The sequence below is a fragment of the Acyrthosiphon pisum genome, chromosome A3 (genome assembly GCF_005508785.2).
Source record: "Acyrthosiphon pisum isolate AL4f chromosome A3, pea_aphid_22Mar2018_4r6ur, whole genome shotgun sequence".
NCBI classification, from domain to species: Eukaryota; Metazoa; Arthropoda; class Insecta; order Hemiptera; family Aphididae; genus Acyrthosiphon; species Acyrthosiphon pisum.
In genome coordinates this window covers 1,892,720-1,914,058 of record NC_042496.1, presented here as the reverse complement: position 1 = coordinate 1,914,058, position 21,339 = coordinate 1,892,720, and the positions used below count along the sequence as shown (strand labels likewise).

At 28.1% G+C, this 21,339-nt stretch overlaps 3 protein-coding genes across 6 annotated transcripts in view; 2 read left to right on the top strand and 1 right to left on the bottom strand.

Moving 5' to 3' along the window:
- LOC100574097 overlaps positions 1-3,355 on the top strand; it is a 40,715-nt gene extending 37,360 nt beyond the window's left edge. Inside the window, exons 3-4 of one of the 2 annotated variants that reach the window (XM_016806408.2) lie at positions 607-767; positions 1,405-3,355. In XM_016806408.2, coding sequence (XP_016661897.1) covers positions 607-767; positions 1,405-1,464 — 221 coding nt within the window. In that variant the 3' untranslated portion in view covers positions 1,465-3,355. The remainder of the gene's footprint in view (positions 1-606; positions 768-1,404) is intronic. The other variant, XM_003246109.4, reaches the window with a different exon arrangement.
- Positions 3,356-14,743: 11,388 nt separating this feature from the next.
- LOC103310099 (zinc finger MYM-type protein 1-like) lies at positions 14,744-17,409 on the top strand. 3 transcript variants are annotated; one of them, XM_016806410.2, is made up of 3 exons: positions 14,744-14,889; positions 16,579-16,737; positions 17,001-17,409. In XM_016806410.2, the coding sequence occupies exons 1-3, from the start codon at positions 14,865-14,867 to the stop codon at positions 17,297-17,299; spliced, it is 483 nt and encodes a 160-aa protein (XP_016661899.1). In that variant the 5' UTR covers positions 14,744-14,864; the 3' UTR covers positions 17,300-17,409. The 3 variants fall into 3 exon arrangements, with proteins under 3 accessions (XP_016661899.1, XP_029347242.1, XP_029347243.1); XM_029491382.1 differs by having other exon boundaries at positions 14,744-16,737; XM_029491383.1 differs by having other exon boundaries at positions 14,744-16,721; positions 17,085-17,227.
- Positions 17,410-19,520: 2,111 nt separating this feature from the next.
- Positions 19,521-21,130, bottom strand: LOC100164512 (bhlhzip transcription factor max/bigmax-like). Its single transcript, NM_001162159.2, has 2 exons — positions 20,981-21,130; positions 19,521-20,197 (listed from the first exon to the last, which is right to left on the bottom strand). The coding sequence occupies exon 2, from the start codon at positions 20,155-20,157 to the stop codon at positions 19,732-19,734; it is 426 nt and encodes a 141-aa protein (NP_001155631.1). The 5' UTR covers positions 20,158-20,197; positions 20,981-21,130; the 3' UTR covers positions 19,521-19,731.
- Between the last annotated feature and the right edge of the window lie 209 nt (positions 21,131-21,339).

The window sequence follows — 21,339 nt, the reverse complement described above, 5'->3', positions numbered from 1 at the left end:
ATTATTGATATTTAGCATACAAAAATAAATATAATCAAGTAAACAAAAAATTATCAGTCTTAAATAGAAGGATTTTGTTATTTTAAATTCGGAAAATTTCTTGTAAATCACCATAGTTATATATGTGTGTACTGTACAGTGAAAAAATATAACACTTCTGTGACAACCGGGATTTGACCTTAAAGAGTAAAGAAGTATCCACAGACAACACTACCCTTGGGACTAAATTAAAATATAAGACCAAAACAAAATGAATATAAATTATAAATTGACCTTTCTTTTCAAACTGAGAAATGCATAGTTTAGAAAATAGAAATACTATAATATGCGTAAAATACTGTATATAATGTATTAATGTATATTACATTATATTATTATATAATAGTAATTCTACTGACAATTTACCAAATTTAGTTTTAGAGAAATGTCGAAGATTATAATATTATTATATTAAATAATAAATTGTAGACTGCAGTAATGTAGATGGTATATAAGTTCTCACCGTTTTAATAATCCCTGCAATGTACCAGTGTGGCTGTAGGATAGTTTTTAACAGTTCTAACATAGGAATTTAATTACAAAAATGAAAATATTTCGATATTACAGAGTGTCCGCCCACCGAAGATGGATTCGAACGGTTTGCTTGTCCCACTCCAGACAAGGAAGGACGGTTCAGGTGCATAGACGATCACGTCCTGTGTGACGGATACATTGACTGTCCAAATGGCGACGATGAAGACAGAAAGAATTGTTTCTTCTTCAAAACAGTAAGAACAAAAATAATAATTACAAGCCTAATCGAATGCAATTTGTTTGCGGGGGAGTTGTTAACACACATCACGTTAAACAATTTAAGAAAACTCCATTTTAACGTTACGATAACTTAATTACCTACCCTATTATTTGAGGTGTGAATTTTGAACACACTACAAAATACAAAAAAATACGTAGAATCGTTTAAATAAAAGAGTTTTTGTCAAATCCCTTCAATTAAAGAAAAAAAAACAAATATATTTTTATTTAATCTATTTAACAAATACACATACCAATAACAAATAATATAAATTTGTAAACACTATTTTATCTTATTTTTCGATAAATTAACGTTATTTATAGAAGAAGACAATGCATCCTATGCATTTAAAATATTCGATCAATAACAAAAAAATATAAAAATAAGTTTCAGAGTTAAGTAAAGTTTATAAATGAAATAATGTAATAAATTTCATACCCATACTATTTTTCACAAACTTTTATTTTGTGAAAAACTATAATATATATTATCTAGTGCCTATATTGATAGCAATAATATCTATTACGGATATTGGGTCGGAAACATTATATTGCTACATAAAAATAAAATATTTTAAAAATTATAAAACTTTTAAAATTAACTTTTTTCAGACTAAAGCTCATCTGGACATACTGGCAGACGCTCTTCTTCGATGGGCAAGAGGACGCTAATCCAAAATGTAATTTAAAATAATATCATGATAAAACGCCTACGACAATTTAAATTCAAAAACCATAATTCAACAAAATAACTCTCCTTCTATATAGGTTTGATTGAAAAATAATATTTTCCCCAGAAACTTGTTTAAGGTACTTATAAAAATTGTTCGTATTACATGCGCGCAAACAAAAATAATTTACAGGATAAAAATATGGAGGCCTGGCATACGAAACGCTTTTTGGCGTACTACTACTGATGTTACACTGGTAAACATTTCAAAAGTCTATTAAATTATATTAACCACGTTTTCCTCTTTTTTGTGCTCATAACATTATGATTTCATTTTAATACTACCAAGTTCCTACAATAGTTGTTGTTACCAAGCATGTGTCATGTTGATGTATTTTCGTACGGGTTGTATATTAATTTATTGGTTTTTTTTTTAACTCTATCTGTGGTCAATCAGATCTGTGAATGAGATCGCAATAAATCATTGTGTGTTTATTTTAATCGTGAATAATAGAACTTGTAAATATTATTATTACTATTACTATTACTATTATTATTATAATTATTATTATTACTACCTACTACTATTATTATACTATTAATTTTATTATATTTATTATTACATTTTATTGTTCAACCTATGCTTCCGCATGTGTTTTATGGTTTCCACGGCCTTTTTTTAGATAATAATACACTATAAATGAATTTAAAAAAAAGGATTCAAAATATTCGTTTTTATTAAAATATACACGACATTTTATTAAAATTATACACGACTTTTTATGAAAAAAAAAAAAACCTTACAACACTTCTGTGTTTATTATTATCATTTGTATTTATTTACCCCAACATTGCATGTGCCTGTTCTACCCGAGTTTGTGTTTAACCCTAAGTTACCATAAATATCACATCACCTAAATCCTATTTATTATACTTTGACGGTACTATTTAGCTTTGGATGTTTCTTAAATACACGCAGGGATGGACAAACGAAAAACACAAGGTACATACCTACCTGTATGCATTTTTAATGAACTATAGCAAATTCATGATAATCCTCGTGAAATGATTAGTGCCCATCCCTGTAGTGTAGGTATGTGTATGTGTTATTCAACCTACCTATTTAAATAGAATGAGACATGCAGTTTGCACATTTTTACATAGTGATGAAGACAACGTCGTAAAGGTAAGTAATCTGTAATTTATTCGACAATTACATTACGTTTTAGTATTTTAATGTTCTAGTGTGCATCGTTATTTGTTTTTGTGTCTTTCAAGCGAAACACGCCAACAATACAAAGTTTTTATTTATGAGAATCATATAGGTGCATGTTAGTAGTATACCTGAACTACAATTACATTTTACATTCAAATTTTAAAATATATATAATAATAATAATAATAATAATGATAATAATAATAGTACATCATAAACATAATGAGTGTAATACTCTGAAATTATCAAAGATTTTTGAGTTCAACTGATAAAAAATCGCACTAATTAAAAACACATCTGAGTGCATATCCTTTACAAATTCTATTTGATCCTCTGGAGCACATGCATTACATAACATATTAGTCAATCCCATAATACTACTTTTATATTTCGTTTAATTTGTCATAATATCATACATTATTTATCATCTGTACCTACTAATATTTAACGAGATTAAAATATTACCTCTTCACTACATATTTCTCTATCCTCCATATTTAAAAAAATCAGTACGCTGACATCGTTTCATTATAATAAACACATTAGTACTAAACTCTTTTTCTCATTTAATCATGTCAATAGTATAGTTAAAAATCAAATTACCTGCTTGAAAGTTATTAATTTTTTCTATACATAAACGAATATTAACAAACGTAGGTACTTAATATATATTTTAAAACAACAAACATAATATAATATAAAATATTTTATAAAACTATTTTATATACTATTATAATATGTAATTATTAGATACCTAATATATATATATAATATGTGTGTACCTATACATAGTTATATTATTTTAAATCTGGCACATTATAATCATAATTACTTATTTTATATTTATGGAGAGGGTACTAAGTAAGGCTTAACGACTAACGTGACAAATATACCAATTAAAAATATGTTATTTTTAAAATTAAAATGTAACTAAATGACTTTACGACCCACAGAACCAAATTACAGCAAATATTAGCGTTGTTGAATCCAAAAACAACTCACTTAACTAAAATAAAATAAAAGACAAAACAGCACCCTTTTTTGAGATTGTTGTATCCGAAAACCGATTATATTGTATAATTACTAAAAAATGTATATATTTTTTAATATAAAATATATTATTTTAATTTATTTATTTATTTATTTAAATGAAAAAAAAATATTAAATAAATTGCCATCAGCCAAGTTCTCACCATAAAAGTTAAATTAGAATTCTATAAAAATTGTTTATATCTTACAATAAGAATAATTTCAACTTTTTTGTAAATGTCAGAAATTGTTTCATTTTGAGTGGTAGAATATCATAATTTAAAATAAAATGTAGTGCTTTTATTAGACCTTTTGGTAAACTTTAAAAAAGTTTTCGACATTCAGAATACATCTAACCTGTAGATAAAAAAATAGTGTGCGGTGTTTTTCTATACAATGAGCCGATAGAGTATGGTTTTTGTCAATCGACCTTTTTGGAGCGAACATCGTAATTGTGCGGTTTTTGGATGCAACTGTTAGCGTATTAGATCACAAACGGTATTTATTATAGTCGTGTTAGAACAGTTATTTTCGTGAAATCAGTACGAATATTTTCATATTTACTTGTCTTTAATTTAATTCTATCAACATTTTATTTTTAATGAAATTAATAGGTGTATTACAATGTTGTGAAACGTATTTCGGGATTTTATAGTGTGCAATCTCGTCCGAATATCAGATTTTCTGTAACCTAAATCTTATCCCAATCAAGTAGATAAACTGCTCACTATACGTCTATACGACTCAATGACGTCATAATACACGATTATTTCGTCGAGGAAATTGATACAGCACTTAGTGTGTACTAATTCCTACTTAGGTACATATTAACTATGGTTACTCCGGTTTTATTTAAGTTAAGCTCCCACCCCACCTCCCCCCACCAATAACGTCAAATCACTGAACTATACGCATGATCGGACGGGTGTAATTAAATGCTTTGCCCTTAAGTTTAAGATATTCTTACCACGCAACTGCATAGTGAGTACGACGACATGACATTACGAAAATTAGTGGACGTTGTAGGTACGTTAAAGTTTAGAAACGTCGTAACGATATTTTATAATACTATTATTATTGATAATATTATTTTGATTGATTTGCATAATATCAATAAAAGCCAAAACCAATGCTTTGGAGTTAGGCTAAGAGAATATTATTTTATGCTCCGATCGATTTTGATTGTTGGCCGACGATAAATTCAGATTTATTTTAGAAAACCCTTTTTAATCAAAAATTCATCACGAGTATGTACAGTTGGAACTGGTAGTAAACATTATTATAAATTGTTATTACTCGTATTTACACTCATTTTATTCAAATTAAAGTAAATTTATTATCACAAAGATATAGAATTTCGATGTAAAATAGCACACTTTATAGACTCCATGGTTATTAATAATAAATCATTTCGGAAAAATGTACAAGTTCTCGACAATTTTTTTTTAACAGAAAGGCTGTAAAAGTAATTTCGTCCAGAATTGTTTTTAACATGTGACAATAATGGATTTTAAATTTAACAATATATTTTTAACCCATTTGTTCAAACGATGAGCATACTAACTAAACTGTATGACTATATAACTAACACAATATCATACTAAAAATGTGTACCTAAGTACATTATTATTTATAATAATTATGTAATACTATGTATTTTTATTTTTATTGTCATTTGAACGGAAATGTCATAATTTATTTTTAGATAGATCTTCGTGGTGTCGTGATTTACTTTTAGACTAACCCCCACCACCACATGTCACGAAGTCCCATCAATGGATGGTCTCTTCACTCATCCCCTCTGTCTGAATTGATGTAAATAATTTTAATTATCAACCTGTTTGTTACATTACCCTATTATTTTGTCTTTTCTATACTTATACTTTTATCACTTGTGCTTATTGTAAACCATTATATTACAGATTGTACAATTGTCTAGTTAAAAAATAAAAAAAAATAAAAAAGCTAGATCTTCAAAATTAACGTAAAATAAAATAACTTCTCAAATTCCAATTCCCATTTATCGTTCCCAATATTAAAATACATATATTAAACATGCAAGTAATAATTAAACCGGTGGTGTGGATTTTTAAATTTTTGAGTGTACCTACTAATTAACTATAAACTTAGATGTCTTAGTAGTAAGTATTTAAGCAAGCCCGCAATACCTTAAAAACTTTTCACCGTAGGCAACTTTCTCAAAACAAAATATTCTCGATTCACAAATTTGTCTTCATATAACTTACAGACCATAATATATCATTTAAATTTTAAAGAAGATTTAAAAAAAAGCTCAAATAATACATTTTTAATTTGAAATATTTTTCTTTCTAAATGACTGATCAGATTCTTCCATTAATGAACAAAAATCATCCGATCAACGATAAACTAATTTATGCATTTTATGAATTGTAAGGCGTTTTTCATGTTTTTAAAAATATAAACTCTTTCTATCCTCGTTATTCTTTGTAATAATTTCAGAAGTGCTTCGAGAATTGATACTTGGAAAATTATGGTGATAATTCTGACGTACTCTCTACTGTGTCTTTTTTTTTGTAATTAGTTTAAATATATATTAAACGTACTTTATTATCTAAGACATTTATACATTTTCCTTATAAATATTAAATTCCAATTCCTGAAAACTTCGTCAAGGGTTTAAGGCGGTTTAATATTATGTATTTAAAATAAAATAGGTATATTCTTATATGCGCACATAGAATATTACACTCGACTACGTTTCACAATTTATTCTAAAAAAAAAAAATTATTAATGATCATCGAATTTTAAATACCTATAGACTATACTTAGTTACACTTTCACGAAATCAATATTAATTCCAAGATGTTAACAAAAATAACGAATGAATATGTGTGTTATTCAAAAACATTGTGTTTGAATTTATTACATGAACGATGTATCTAGGGTGGACTTTTTTATACATTATTATATATTTTGAACCAAGCAATATTTCATACCCACTTGAAAGATTTAGGATTTACTGTTGTTTGAAATTTTAAATTACAAAAAAATCTAAACTTCTCCAACAAAATATTACATATTTTTATTCCATACAAATATTGTAGAAAGTGCTTAAACAACTTTTATGCTGTAAAAGACTAAAATGGTAATCTATATAATTTATTCCGGAAGCTATATAATATTATGTATTGCGTTGTGCTTAAAATTCTAATTACGATTTTTTTTCAATTAATTTTCGCTGACGTCCATAAAATAATATTTATTCCTAAGGCTGATGCAATTCGAGTAAAATAATATCTTGAATGTCACAATGAGATTCTGTTAAATTTTATAAATGTATTTCCAACAATATAATATTCAGCTAACCAACAACCAACACATAATGTTATCATTAACTGTCAAAAATATTTTCAATTACCAAAATGAAACTTCTTTTTTTTTAAAGCACACATAATTCATAACTCTTAGCATTTAGGTAGACCAAATTGTGATATCCTTCGCGGTATTACTAAGTAACGACAATTCGAAAATACTGTAGCAAAAACTGTATATGGGCAATGGGCATGTAAGTATTCGTTTGGTCCATAATATTAATTAAAAGTCTCACCTATTTTTTTATAGTAACTAGGTATAAAATTATTTTTAAATCGCTTATAATAAATGGTGTTTGTTTAAATTTAACTAGACAACTACAAAAATAAGGGCCTCCATTAAATACTATACATAGTATATTAAGTGACTTTGAATGACATATTTTATTCTATACAATATAACTTACTATAATAATTTATTCGGGTTCTCAAACAAACGAAAATTAGTAAATGTATTATGTAATAGGCTGTGTAATCGAATCGTTTAGTTACCAATTTATCATTATTATAACATAACACATTTTTATTATACACTCAACACGATATTATAAAATATTTATTTTTGAATACGACAACCGCGATACACACATTTTATTATGCACATAACGTTAAATACGATCGATTTGAATTATTTAAATTGTGAAGGAACATTTTGTCATCCTATAGTGTTTAAGCCGTAGAAGTTAGAGGTAGGTATGTCATTATGCGACTATTATAGGTTCCTATACGTATCCAAAGAATATACTTTTAACAAACGGGTCCGGAGTAGGTAAAGTTCAATATTATTCAATATGGTAATATTTCTCTTCATAAATTTGATTTATTTATGTATTTATATATTTCGGAAAAGGTCGATGGGACTTACTCCGAAAACTATTAATATTCCACATATATAATGTTTATTATGTACACCTACAACAATACTACTTCAAGGAAAATAATAATACGCTATAATTGTACCATACAATTATATTTCAATATTTTATGTAATTCAATTGATAACTAGATGGGGGAAGCAAAAAAAAATATTAGCATATTATACAACTTTATTTTTTATATTATAATTATTATGAATTATTAATATCGATGGCTTAAATTAAATAGATCATTTTTTCAATTATCTTATCGAAATACATACCTACTTCAGGTATTACTTATTATTATGAACTGAAAATCTGACTGAATTTGAGATTTACCTACATGCATAGAATTTATTTATACTAAAAAATTCTAATTTCCGTGTCTATTGCGGCTTAAGAGAATGACAATTATTATATTATTTATTATTAACAAATTACGTTTGCTATATATTGTAAGTGTCATGTGACAACATAAATGGATAATAATATAATATATATTATTAATAATAATATATATATATATATAATATTATTAATTATATGTACCTACAACTAAGTACCTAGTGAATCCTTACGACTATTTTTATTTATAAAATAATTTTAACTGCATTTACTTTGGATAGGTACTCAAGAGGACACCACACTCGCACGAGTCTTACAAATGTAGATACAACATATAATATCAACAAAAAAATTAAATACCGTAAAACCCCATGAAAAAACACAGAAAATGTTAGCATACCTTTGGTTACAGTGGTTTGGCAATACGTCAATTCACTCTAATATTAAAGCTTACAACACGATAAATTCGGACTAACCACGAATCAACAAAATTTGTATTACCTACCTATGGTGTACGTTTGTAAGACGGGGACAACAAAGCGAGTGTGGCGTCCTCTTGAATACAAAATTGTCATGTTGCCTAAGTATAATAGTTAATAGTATTATATTATCGAGTCGTCAAAATTATTTCCTTACACAAATTCATTAAACTTGCATGATAATAATCAATAAACGTCATCCACAATAAGACTAAGCAAACTTTATTCCGCCGTGGTATAGGTAAAGTAAGTAGTAGGTACTTACTACGTACCCATGACTACACGCGGGATGGGCCACAGTGATTTCAAGTATATATAGGTAGCTACCTAATATAGGTATAATAGTTAACGCTTTACTGTGTAAAATGATAATATATTATAAAATATAGGTATACCTAGGAAGACTTTTCTGCCATGAACAGTCAAGTAAATTTGAGTTTGGTAATTTCAAATGTTCTACTATTTTTTATCAAAGCAATTTTTTTTTGGATGACCTATATTTGTGAATTTGTGATTTATTGATCTCGAGCAGAATATATTTTTTGAAAATGTCAGTGTATAAAATATCGTCTACTGAACCAATATACTTAGTACCTACCTATTTTATTTACAATAATTGAAAGTTATTATTAGGTAAACGAAAAAGTGCACAAATAACTATTATAATAGCATTGCCACGCAATTGAAAAGTATTAAATACTAAAAAATAATTAATTACTCGTTCAATATTCAATATTTGAACAACGTTTTCTGATAATTTCCTTTAAAAATACAAAATCAAAAAATATTTTTAAAATTTAAAAATTCGATTATTACTATAAACTGCTACGATTTATATTCTGTTTTAAAAAATTGTAAAACTAGAAAACTTAAGAGATTCTATAATAATCAAAAAATAACCAAAAACAAAAGTACAGACTTAAAATGTTTTGTAAACAATACAGTTATTGTTCGTGGTTCACAAAATATATTCTTTCACCCTCTATATATTATTATTCCGAATAATAATAACAAACGTAACGAAAATGTAACATTTCAACTAAAACATAACATTCTAATGCAATATGTCATATTGTGTATACCTAGCTAAATAAAATAACACATATTTGAAAATTGACAAATATATTGTCTAGGATAAAGTTCAAAGTCCGTCAAAATTTAGAGTGCCTACTGAAGGTTTTTTTCGTTCGTTTCCCCCTTCTGTTTGTCAATTATTACAAGTACTTTGAATGTTATAAAATAGAAATAAACGGTCTTAACCCATTTACAAAATGTGATTTAAACGTCCTAAATAGTATTTTGACTAATTTTATTATTCTTATTGTTATCAAATTGAAAAGTTTTATGTGTTTTTTATTATAAAAATTATCATTATATTAACTATTATTAACGGTAATATTTAAGTCATATTATTATTTTGTTTAATTATTTTTAATATTGTGATATACGCCAAAGCATTATTATTATACAATATATTATATGCATATAATATTGTTTGTTAAACCTATACATATTCTACCATGGTTAGAGGCGAATTTATATTGCTATAGATATTTATTTTTATTTTAAAATTAAATTCTTTCTATATTATAATTATTTATAATAGTACATGAAGTAGGTATGTTATATTATAGGCAATATGATTATGCTCCCTACTGTGATGTGTAAAATTAACCTAAGTACACCGACATTAGTATAGGTAAGTATAATAATTAATAACACTATAGTTACTTTATATTATTATAATAAAATGTAGATAGGTACTAACTACTGGCATATTATTTATATATTATTACGTAAGTACCTATGGGTAGGTAAAAAACACATACCTATAGTGTACTATATTATCTTGTATATGTACATTAGTTTTCACCATTGATAATGAATACTATAGTATTTATAAATTATAATCAATGGTTTTCACGATACGGCATGTATATCTTTTTACTTGTAATTACTTCAACATAGTTTTAAAAAAATTTTAAATACTATAATTTCTAATATAAAATGATAGACGCATATTATCATATAGGTAGTGATGTACCTACAAGACAAGTTTACTGTGAATTCGCCAATAACCATGTGCAACTTAATACATATCAAGTCCCTCGTAAACATATCAATAATGGAATTTAAATTGTTTTTGTTCTTTAAAAAAACTTTATTATAATATTGATGCTGATAAATATTATAAATCATATCATTATATTTAAAGTATTTATTAGGTATTTATGTATTATTGTATGTACTAAATAAAACAAAAAATGATAATAAATATTCAAACTATTATAACTGTGTATTTTTCTTTTATTTTAATACTTATTGGTAATTTTGTTTTCCAATTTCTAGGCGTGCGGAGTGCAGGTATAGTATATTGATAAGCAACTATTTTGTAAATAGTAAATAGTGAATTCTAAAGGCCATCATTTATAATTTACACTCTCCTAGTATAGGTACAAGGTACATACGTGTGCTTCAGTATTTAGAGCAGGGTGAAGGTGTGAAGGAGACTAAAAATGTAGTGATCCAACAATTTTATGATTCCTTAAAATAAACTGTTTTTCTTTCTTAATTAAAGCAAAATATGAAACCTTTGAAATAAGGGTTGAATTTGAATAGTATCAGATGAGCGGTGAACACGTAGAAGGAGGCGCTAATTAAATTATTTGGTATGTACCTATACTTACATTACATAATATTATATTATACAGTAACATTTGTACAATTAATATTCATAATCGATTTGTGGGCAGGGCTTGGCACCTGAATTAATTGGAACCCGTCAGGCCGTAACAACCCCCAAAACCCTTAATAATCCAGCACTCAAAATCCATATAACCCGCTATTTAATTTTTTCCAATTTGAGAACTGGTATTACGTAATTATGTACGTATTTTTAGGTTTTGTAATTACCTACCCACTTGTTTAATAAGCAATAACCAAATAATTTTAGAACCAATATATAGGTAGGTATTGAATTATTGTTGTATTAAGTAATTATTAAATATTTCTCCTTATCAACCCATTTTAACATTCACCTACACATTATGCATTTATGCTTCGTTTCATCAATTCATTCAGATATTCAGTGTTATCGTCTATCAATAATTTATGAATTTAAATAATATTCTAAGGAATATCGAATATCCACTATAACCTACACAATTGGGTGGATATTGGATATATGATTATTGTTTTTATAGTTTTAAAATTAAGTATTTCCTTAACTACTTAACACCCATATAACCAGCAAATTAACGGTTTTGAGAACCCTAATGTTAGTTTAAATTATTTATTTCGATAATTAAATATAGCACTGGAAACCTGAAAAAATTATTTGGATGCAAAGCCCTTGATTGTGAATTGTGAAATAGAAATTATACGTAGGCACATAATATTAAATTAACTACCTACCTATATAATATTAAGGGTAACCACTAACCAGTTGGACAACAATAGGTTAACACTACAGCCGCTACAGGTATCTAATTTTAGATATTGGTCTTACAATGTGTAGGTACCTATATATTAATTTGTTTGGTTTGTATGTCATTAATGACTCGATGTGTTTTGTATCTGAACATTTGCCTGAACATTTAATCACAGATTAAATTATTTATTTAGTATTACATAATATATAGTTTAGAAGTAGGAACTTCCAATCAGTGCTTTTCTAAATAATTGGAAAAAACCACAGGAAAAAGATGATATTTATGAAACACCAATTTTGTTTTCTTCTTGTAATTAAGAAAGAAATAACCATAGGGATTAGGGACTTAACATTTATCCCAGGTACATCAACATTTTCTAGACAATTAGACATGTTAAGAGGACGTCGCACCCGCATGTGTTGTCTCCGTCTTATATACGTACGACATGGGACATTTTCGTTCGCTAGTTTCCATAATGTGCTGCCAGTTTTGATATTAAAGTGAATTGACCTATTATCAAACTTTTAGGTAACAACATTATCTGTGTTCTCTCGTCGGTTTTTAACGCAAGTTGAATTAATATTATAATTTTATAATTTTTTATTCGTCGCTATGGTGATAGAAGATAAAAGATAAGTGTCCATATGCATAGTCAATTTATGTATCACAAAAAGCACAGTTTAACATGTATTATGTGACACATTCTTGACTATGCATACGGGCAAAGGTAGTATATTATGTTGAAAGCACTCCTTCTGGTAGAAATTTTGTATACAGGATAAAAAAATTAAAAATAGTAAAAGATAAGTGAAACAATTTTAGAATCTTATCACTCAGTCGATGTCTACGTGCATGGTCTTAGAAGATCTTCTACCGTGTCTACGTGAGAGGAGTCAACATAAAATGTTCACGTTACTTCTATAAATAGAATTTACAGTCGTCAGAGCACAATTCCTTATCAATTATCATTACAGCTTTATTAAAAATAATTCAATGATTATACCACGGAATATATTATGAAATTTCATATGTTCCGGGATTATACGAATGTATAAGCATATTTGTATACTATTATAATTATACATAATACATTGTAATTTGTAGGTACTAAAGTCTAAAATATTATAATATTTGTGTTGGACAGTTGGCAATCGGAAAATTAACTTATAATACCTTCATATTATTATAAATTGCAATATAATATTATAATATATTTGGACTTAGTAGTATATACAAAATTATTTAAAAACTGTAAAAAAAAAATTATAATTTGCCGAGTGCCAACTGCCCAACTCGAATACTTAATGTATTAATGTGCCAACTGACATATACATATTGTTCGCTTAGGGGGTAAGACAATACCTAGAACCCTCCTTCGAGACGGCCCTGCTTGTAGTACGCGCTCAACTACACGATGTAGTGTGTCAATAATTAATTAATAAAGTTAAAAGTTCCGAGGTGCCACCAGTATATTCATAAATATAGTTAACTATTACATGTATTATGCACAGGTATTTTAATTAGTAATTATAGAGGTACCTATCTTATTGAAATAGATAAAATATAAATGCGCCAGTAGAGCGCATACAACAAATAGCCATATTATAAATAGTACAATAGTCATGAAACATTGTAACTATATCTGTACTATGAAAATTTTATCCTATGTGGAAAATGGTAATACAATCATTTTGTGAAAATTTAAAGTATCTACGGTTATTTAGCTTTTGTGTTACTGCAAATAAACAAAATCGATTTTGCCAAAAATTGGTTTCGCGTAAAAATGCATGTTTTTCTTTATTTTTAATTTCATTAAAAGTGAATACATACCTTCTATTTTCAAATCTTTAAGATTATCAGGAACTTTTGGAAAACTCTGAGTTCTTTTGATTATGGTTTTTTTATAGATTTTTGTTTGGGAAGTTCTTCGAGAATACTTGCTGAAAGACCCGTTACAGCTTCTGAAAATAACTGAGCAAGCGTATGAATGTATGATACTTTATTAATTTGCATCTTAATTTTTCCATGGACAAGTGAAAGATGCCATGGAAGAACAATTTGAATTAAATGTTTTTTATCCAGGGAGGTTTTTCACAATATTATTTGCGGGGACATAACAACAGGGGCGTAGCGTACATGTAAGCACTGCTTACACTTGAAAAAAATAAAAAAGTTTTTTAAATAAAATCAATTCAAATAATTTTATAGTTAATTTAATAAAAGTTATCAGTTATTTTTACGATGAGCGTAACATGTTTGATGGTTGCTTACTCAAGTAGTGGTTACGGGCCACCGCGCCACCGCTCCCACCGTCGTATACATTATGGATGTCCATAATAATTATTAGCGATTTATTTTCGTATTACTTTATTTAGGGCCGTTCTTACAATGTCTGGTTAAAGTTAACCGACACTTAACCGGATATTGTAAGAACGGCCCTTATAGTTTATAGTTTATACTCTATGCCGTCGCCGTGTAATGCGGATTGAAACTGCTTACGCAAGCCTATTAGAGAGACATAAGACAATAGACTAAGTGTCATTGGAGGGGGCACCTATTATTACATAGTTCGTAAGCACTTTTCATAACGCATACGCGCCCGTGCGACGCAACATTGTTTATTTCGCTATACTGCTATAAACCGTCGAATACGACTTGTATCTGTATTGTAGTACTACGTTTTATGAAAAAATGGACTCTTCGGCAAGCCCTTCAGGTAATAACGAATGTAATTGTATTATTGAAAAATTACTATTAAAGTCGTTTGGATCAAATACTTTTATTGAAAAGCAAAATATTATAAATAACGGGAGACCTACACCAACACTTCAAGATTTAAAATCAAAATGTAAAAACAATTTTCGTTTCTTTAATCCCTCTTATTATAATACTAACAAATGGTTGTCTGGTTGTCAAAAATCGCAGAAATTATATTGCTGGCCGTGTATTTTATTTTCGCATGAATCAAATACTTGGTCTAAGTATGGCTGCAGTGATTTAAACAACTACCATAATTTAAAACATCGTCATGAAATAAATCGTTCTCATATTGAATCATTAATTACTTTAAAGAAATTCGGTAATATTAGAATAGAAACATGTCTTAGTGATGCATACAAACTAAGTATCGAAAAACATAATGAGTCTGTTAAAAATAATAGGTACGTCTTAAGTCGATTAATTGATGCAACATGTTTTTTGGCAAAACAAGAGCTCTCATTTCGCGGACGTGACGAACAAGTTACATCTATCAATAGGGGAAATTATGTTGAGTTAATACACTTAATGGGTACACTCGATCCAAAATTAAGTGAACATCTATCGACATCTACTGTTTTTTCAAGTTTCTCTGAGGACATACAAAATGATCTCATTCAATCGATTTCTAATGTTTTATTAAAAACTATAAAAAACGAAATTGAACATACAAATTTTGTTTCTATAATTATGGATGAAACAACAGATATTATGTCCAAATCTCAGTTATCTACAATTTTACGATATGTGACTAATGAAGGGGTAGAAGAAAGATTTTTGGGATTTGTAGATGTCAGTCATGATCGCTCTGCTAAGTGTTTAGCTGAGCATGTTTTTCGTTTATTAAATGAATATAAATGCATAGATAAATTAGTTGCACAGACTTATGACGGGGCTGCCGTCATGTCAGGACAACATAACGGTTTACAGACATTAGTTCGCTCAAAATGTAAAAACGCGATATTTGTACATTGTTATGCTCATAAACTAAATTTAATATTAAAACAATCTGTTGATTATATAAAGGAATGTAAAATATTTTTCACCACGCTCTCTGGTCTTTCATCATTTTTTTCAAAATCAACAAAAAGAATTCATGCACTTGATCAAGAAGTCAAAAAGAGATTTCCGTCTGTGGCTCCAACACGATGGAATTATAATAGTAGACTTATTGAAATGATATCTGAGTACAGAGAAGAAGTTTTAAATCTCATGAACTCAATCGTAGAAAATGGTGAAAAATGGGACAGTGAAACATTATTGTGCGTTAAAGGATTTTGTCAAACAATTCAGGATTTTGACTTCAATTTTTTCCTTATAATATTTGGAAATATTTTACCGCAAGCAACTATACTTTTTAATATAATACAAACAAAAATATTCGATGTGACTTATTGTAATAAAAAAATATTTGATTTTTTAAACCATTTAAAAAATATGAAAAATGATTTTGATCGCGTTTGGTTGAAATCGGAACAGTATCATACAGATTTACCGTTAAGATCGAAAAGGCAAAGAGTGGCTGAAGTATCTGTAGATAGAAAAACAAATTACCGAAGGCTCTATTTTGAAATCATCGACGTATTAATTTCAAAAACTAATGAAAGATTTACAGAGATAACTCAACTGACTTTTTTTTCTTTATTAGATTTTTCAAAATTTGAACAGTATATCAACAAATTTCCTACAAATTCAATGGACTCGTTGAAAGATAAATATGGTGAATATTTTGATTTTGCAATTTTACGAAGTGAACTTTCTATTATATACTCATCAACTGAATTTCATAAAGTAAACATTCATGAACTTTGGATACTTAGATCATATACAATGGATAGAGTCATACGAACAATTTATGAAGCCAACATAACTGTAGGACCTCAGTGATATGCGCATGCGCTTGGTCTCTTATCATTAATGTTTGGCGCAAAGTGCTGCAGACGCGCAGTTAAGATAAACAGTCGCGCAAGCGCAGATGTCACAGGTCCTATAGTTCCTATAGTTATGTTGGCTTCAACCCATTGTATACACGTAATATGCTATGACTCCATCCATTGTATATGATCTAAGTTTGGATATATCTCAAATCTACTGGCTTATCAGATAGCCTACCACAGGTTACAAAATTAACATCATTGATTGTAACCATTCCAGCAACAAGTGCAGGAACTGAACACTCATTTTCATGTTTAAAGAGAATAAAGACACATCTCAGAAACTCCCAGTCTCAAAATAGACTTTCAGATCTGTCTCTTTTGGCAATTGAGAAGCGATTGTTGACCACAGTTCAAAATCAAAATTTATTTTATGATAATGTAATTGATGATTTCACTAAAAAAACAAGAAGAATCGATTTGTTATATAAATAAAATGTTTTTATTATTTATGATGAATTTTTTTTTAAATAAAATTGTAAAATGTATAACTAAATTAACTTGTACGTATCAGTGTTAGTGTGTGTGTGGGAGGGGGGGTAATTAATATGTACCACTGCTTACACTCATTCACAACCCACGCCACGCCACTGCATAACAATATTATTGTGCATATATTATAGGTATGTTACACATTTTACTATAGATACGCAATGACATTATACCAATATTTAGATTAATATTTAATTTGCAAAATCATGCAAAAGCTCATTAGGGGTTATTTTTCAGGGGGGGTTTTTCGGGAATTAATTTTCCGGGGTTCCGTGTATAAAACCCACTGTAATTACATAAGTATTAAGTAAATGAGTTGAGTAAGTAGAAATTTAATAATTATTATTGAATAGTTGTGAAGTGTAATTATCTGTCATGTATTTTATTTATCAATTTCAAAATATTTCACACGTGGTCTTTGTTGTTTATTATTGTAATCATTACTCATTAGTTGTGTCATGTGTGAAAACAAAAATTGATTTAGTCGATGTCCCTAGTTAATGTAAACTTACATTGCACTCGCCTTCTTTGAATATTCAAGTTTCACAGTTTTATACATTTAAGCCGTGTTGCATGAACAATCACTGAACATTTAACGAATCAATAGTGAGCTATTGGTAAGGGACCAATAAAACATGATTTGGTGGCTCATAATTAAATTTTAATGAATCATAAAATGAATAAATCTTTCATGCGACCCGACATGGCGACATTAGTATTTAAAATGTATTATTAGGTACAACAATTAATAAGGAAACATTTGAAACACACTACATACTAATTTAAATTTAAAAAAATTGTTAAAAAGAAAATCCAAAACAGATACAAATCTCAGTACAAAAATCAGGTATTTATTAATAAGTACCATTAAAAAGTCTTGATGCTGAAAGTATTTTAAACTGTATTCAATATCAAAAAAGAATTTGAACACTATTACTTTAAAACTTTACAACAGACTTAGGGCCGTTCTTACAATGTCCGGAAAGTGTCGTTTAACGCTAACCGGATGATAACAGATTTTATTACCGGCAGAATTCCGCCGGTTAAGTGTTGGTTAACTTTAACCGGAGGTCGTAAGAACCAGCCTTATAGGCTATAAATTTAATTTATAGGTCTGATTACAACACTGTGTATTGGGGCGGTGGTAACTGCTATAATTCTCAAAAAATAATATAAACAATATTGTACAAATATAATATTAATGATAATTGGATGATCTGAATTTAATCAAAAATGTAATCAGGAAACAAGAAATATATAAAACGTATCGTCCATATTTTACTGATTTTAGCATGTGATTACAATTATTTTAAATATCAAGGTATGGCTATATGACATGTATGATAATATGATTTTATGAAACTAAACTAGGCTAATTTAAATATATTGCAATTTTTATTTTATATTTTATAACAATTGTCAAATATTATATGCTCATCAAAACATTAGAGTTTGAACCAACTACTTAAAAATTAAATTTTAAGTTTACGGTTTGTACAGGGTTAATATATATATATATATCTATGTAATCATAAATGTGACACAATTTTAGAACAAAAATAATACCTAACCGCCTAACATATTATATTATTAATAATACATAATATAAAAGCTTAAATATAATTAAAAATAACAATGGACAAATAAATGTTTAATCTACGCTTCAAGTATTTTGTCATTATATGTATGCAAAATAATATTTTTGAACAGCAACTTTTTATACATAAAAATAATAACGAAACTAGCTAGTTATCAACACATAAGGGCATTTTAATTTATCAAAAACAAAAACTATACCAATTTCAAGCATTGTAAAATAATAAATTTAAAGTATTTGATTGACCTACGATGCAATGCAAATAATAACAATTGTATATGAAATAAGTTCATATAATTTAATCTGAAAACCTAAGTTTAATTTAATAGAAAACTATAAAATTTTGATTAATGAATAATAATTGAAACCGTTCATTTTATGTTTATCGCAAATCCAATATTATTTTATCTAACACTTACGATTTTATGAATTTATGGTGAGTATATTATCAAATTAAGAAATGATATCAAACACAGTGCATGTTGGTAATTTATATACACCTTATTTAGAAATTTTCTTTGAAATGAATTTAAGAAAACCCACAATATCAACTGTGGTAATCAAATCAATTTATAAATAATTTTTTTATTTTGTTCACAAAAATCTGTAAATATTTTCAAGACGATGTTTCATATAAAAAAATATATAACAAACAAAATCATGATTTTTCTTAAAATGTTAATTTTAAAATTTGTACCAAATAAGGTACTATTTAAATATTAACCTACGTCATACATAATAAATACGTACAAAATTAGACATTAGTAGAAATTTAAATCTAATAACCAAACTTTTGCTTTTTTAGTCTTCTTTTAGATTTTTGGAGTTCTCCATCCGATACATCAGAATTTTCTGATCCCGATACATCTAAAGCTAATTCACTAGATTCCATAGCATAATTGCCAGTAGCCTTAGCTCTCTCTAACGTTCTAATCTGAGATTCCAAAATGTTATTCTGCCTCTTGAGATCATCAATGTCTTGTTGGTGGGAAACATTTTTACGCCTCATAAATTGTATGTAGTCAGCTGCTTTTTTTAATATCTGTGCACGGCTAGCAACTTTTTCACCTTGTAATGATGGAACTGAATCTCGAAGACTTGTAAAGCTGTCTTTGATATGGTCACGTCTTTTGCGTTCCAAGGCATTATGGTGTGCACGCTTTTCTGCAGTCTCCAACTCAACATCACGGTCATCATCACTCATCTTGAATCTGTGTATTCAATATACACTTTTGGAGCAATATCTAAATAAAAAAAAATCATTATTAATATAAAAATATGAATCAATAAATAGCATCTTGTAAAAGATACTCAATACTTCATGATTATTTTATGGAGGTAAAGTAAAATATTTCATCATACAAAAATAACATATTTTAAAACTAAGGATAAATAATAAGTATGCAGTTATTTAATCATTTAATGATGTTAGAAAAGGTTGAAACAAAAATATATTATTGTATTATGTTACGGTTAAAATCAAGAAAATCTAAAAATAACTATTTGGTGATCATAATAATATCAATCATATTATTAAACATTAATTATCAGTTATCTTGTATCGTCATTATAGGACAATGTAATATGATTCGGTTACATCCTGCAGTCTGCACTGATGCACAAGGAATGCATAAAAATTAATAATATCGATGCGCAGATTTAATAGAAACTATGTAATTTTGTTAACGCAGTAGGTATGCATGAAAATGAAAAGCGTATCAGAACATGAATTCATAATACATAAACACCAATGGTAAAAGTAAATTATAGTCTTTCTGTAAAAGTCCTCTGCTGTAAGGTATGGTTAAGATTGTCTTCAGTGCACAGGGGTTTGTGGACAATAACACAATAATATATAGGTCAAAGTTCTATTTCCTCACAGCGAAAAACCATTAGGACAGTAAAAACGATTAAGCAATAATGTTGCACGGCAACCCATCAAGCCCACAATGTCTGTGTCTTCCAATTGTCATTGGCATTGAAACAAGCGAGTACACCACAAATGGAAGAATGCATCAAACACTTACATCAGTATTGTCACCGACGAGGCCTCTGCGGTCGAACGACACTGTTTGTCCACTAGGAAGCCGTGCTGTAGGCCGCTATACGTTATTCGAAAAACTGGCTAAAACGATGAGAAATAATGAAATCGACTCGGTTTTGAGTTGTAAATAAATATAAGTACCAAAAAAATATCGCATTTTATTTTTAATCAACAAACAATGTTCTTATCACAATATCATCATACAAAAGAACAACCCGATTACCGCATTGTGTATCAACATCTCACCGGGCTGACCACATTGGAGGCGTACCCGACACATTTCGGTGTTTCCGTTATTTTCGTTTCCGTCTCTTTGTCACCACTGATTACCAGCGCGGAATG

What these genes read in the sequence shown, in the direction of transcription:
- LOC103310099 (XM_029491382.1), top strand. Translation starts at nt 14,865, where the DNA reads ATGGACTCTTCGGCAAGCCCTTCAGGTAATAACGAATGTAATTGTATT. An exon ending in TAAAGTAAACATTCATGAAC is followed by an intron (nt 16,738 to 17,000) that starts TTTGGATACTTA and finishes ATATGATCTAAG; the next exon opens with TTTGGATATATCTCAAATCT.
- LOC100164512 (NM_001162159.2), bottom strand. Translation starts at nt 20,157, where the DNA reads ATGAGTGATGATGACCGTGATGTTGAGTTGGAGACTGCAGAAAAGCGT.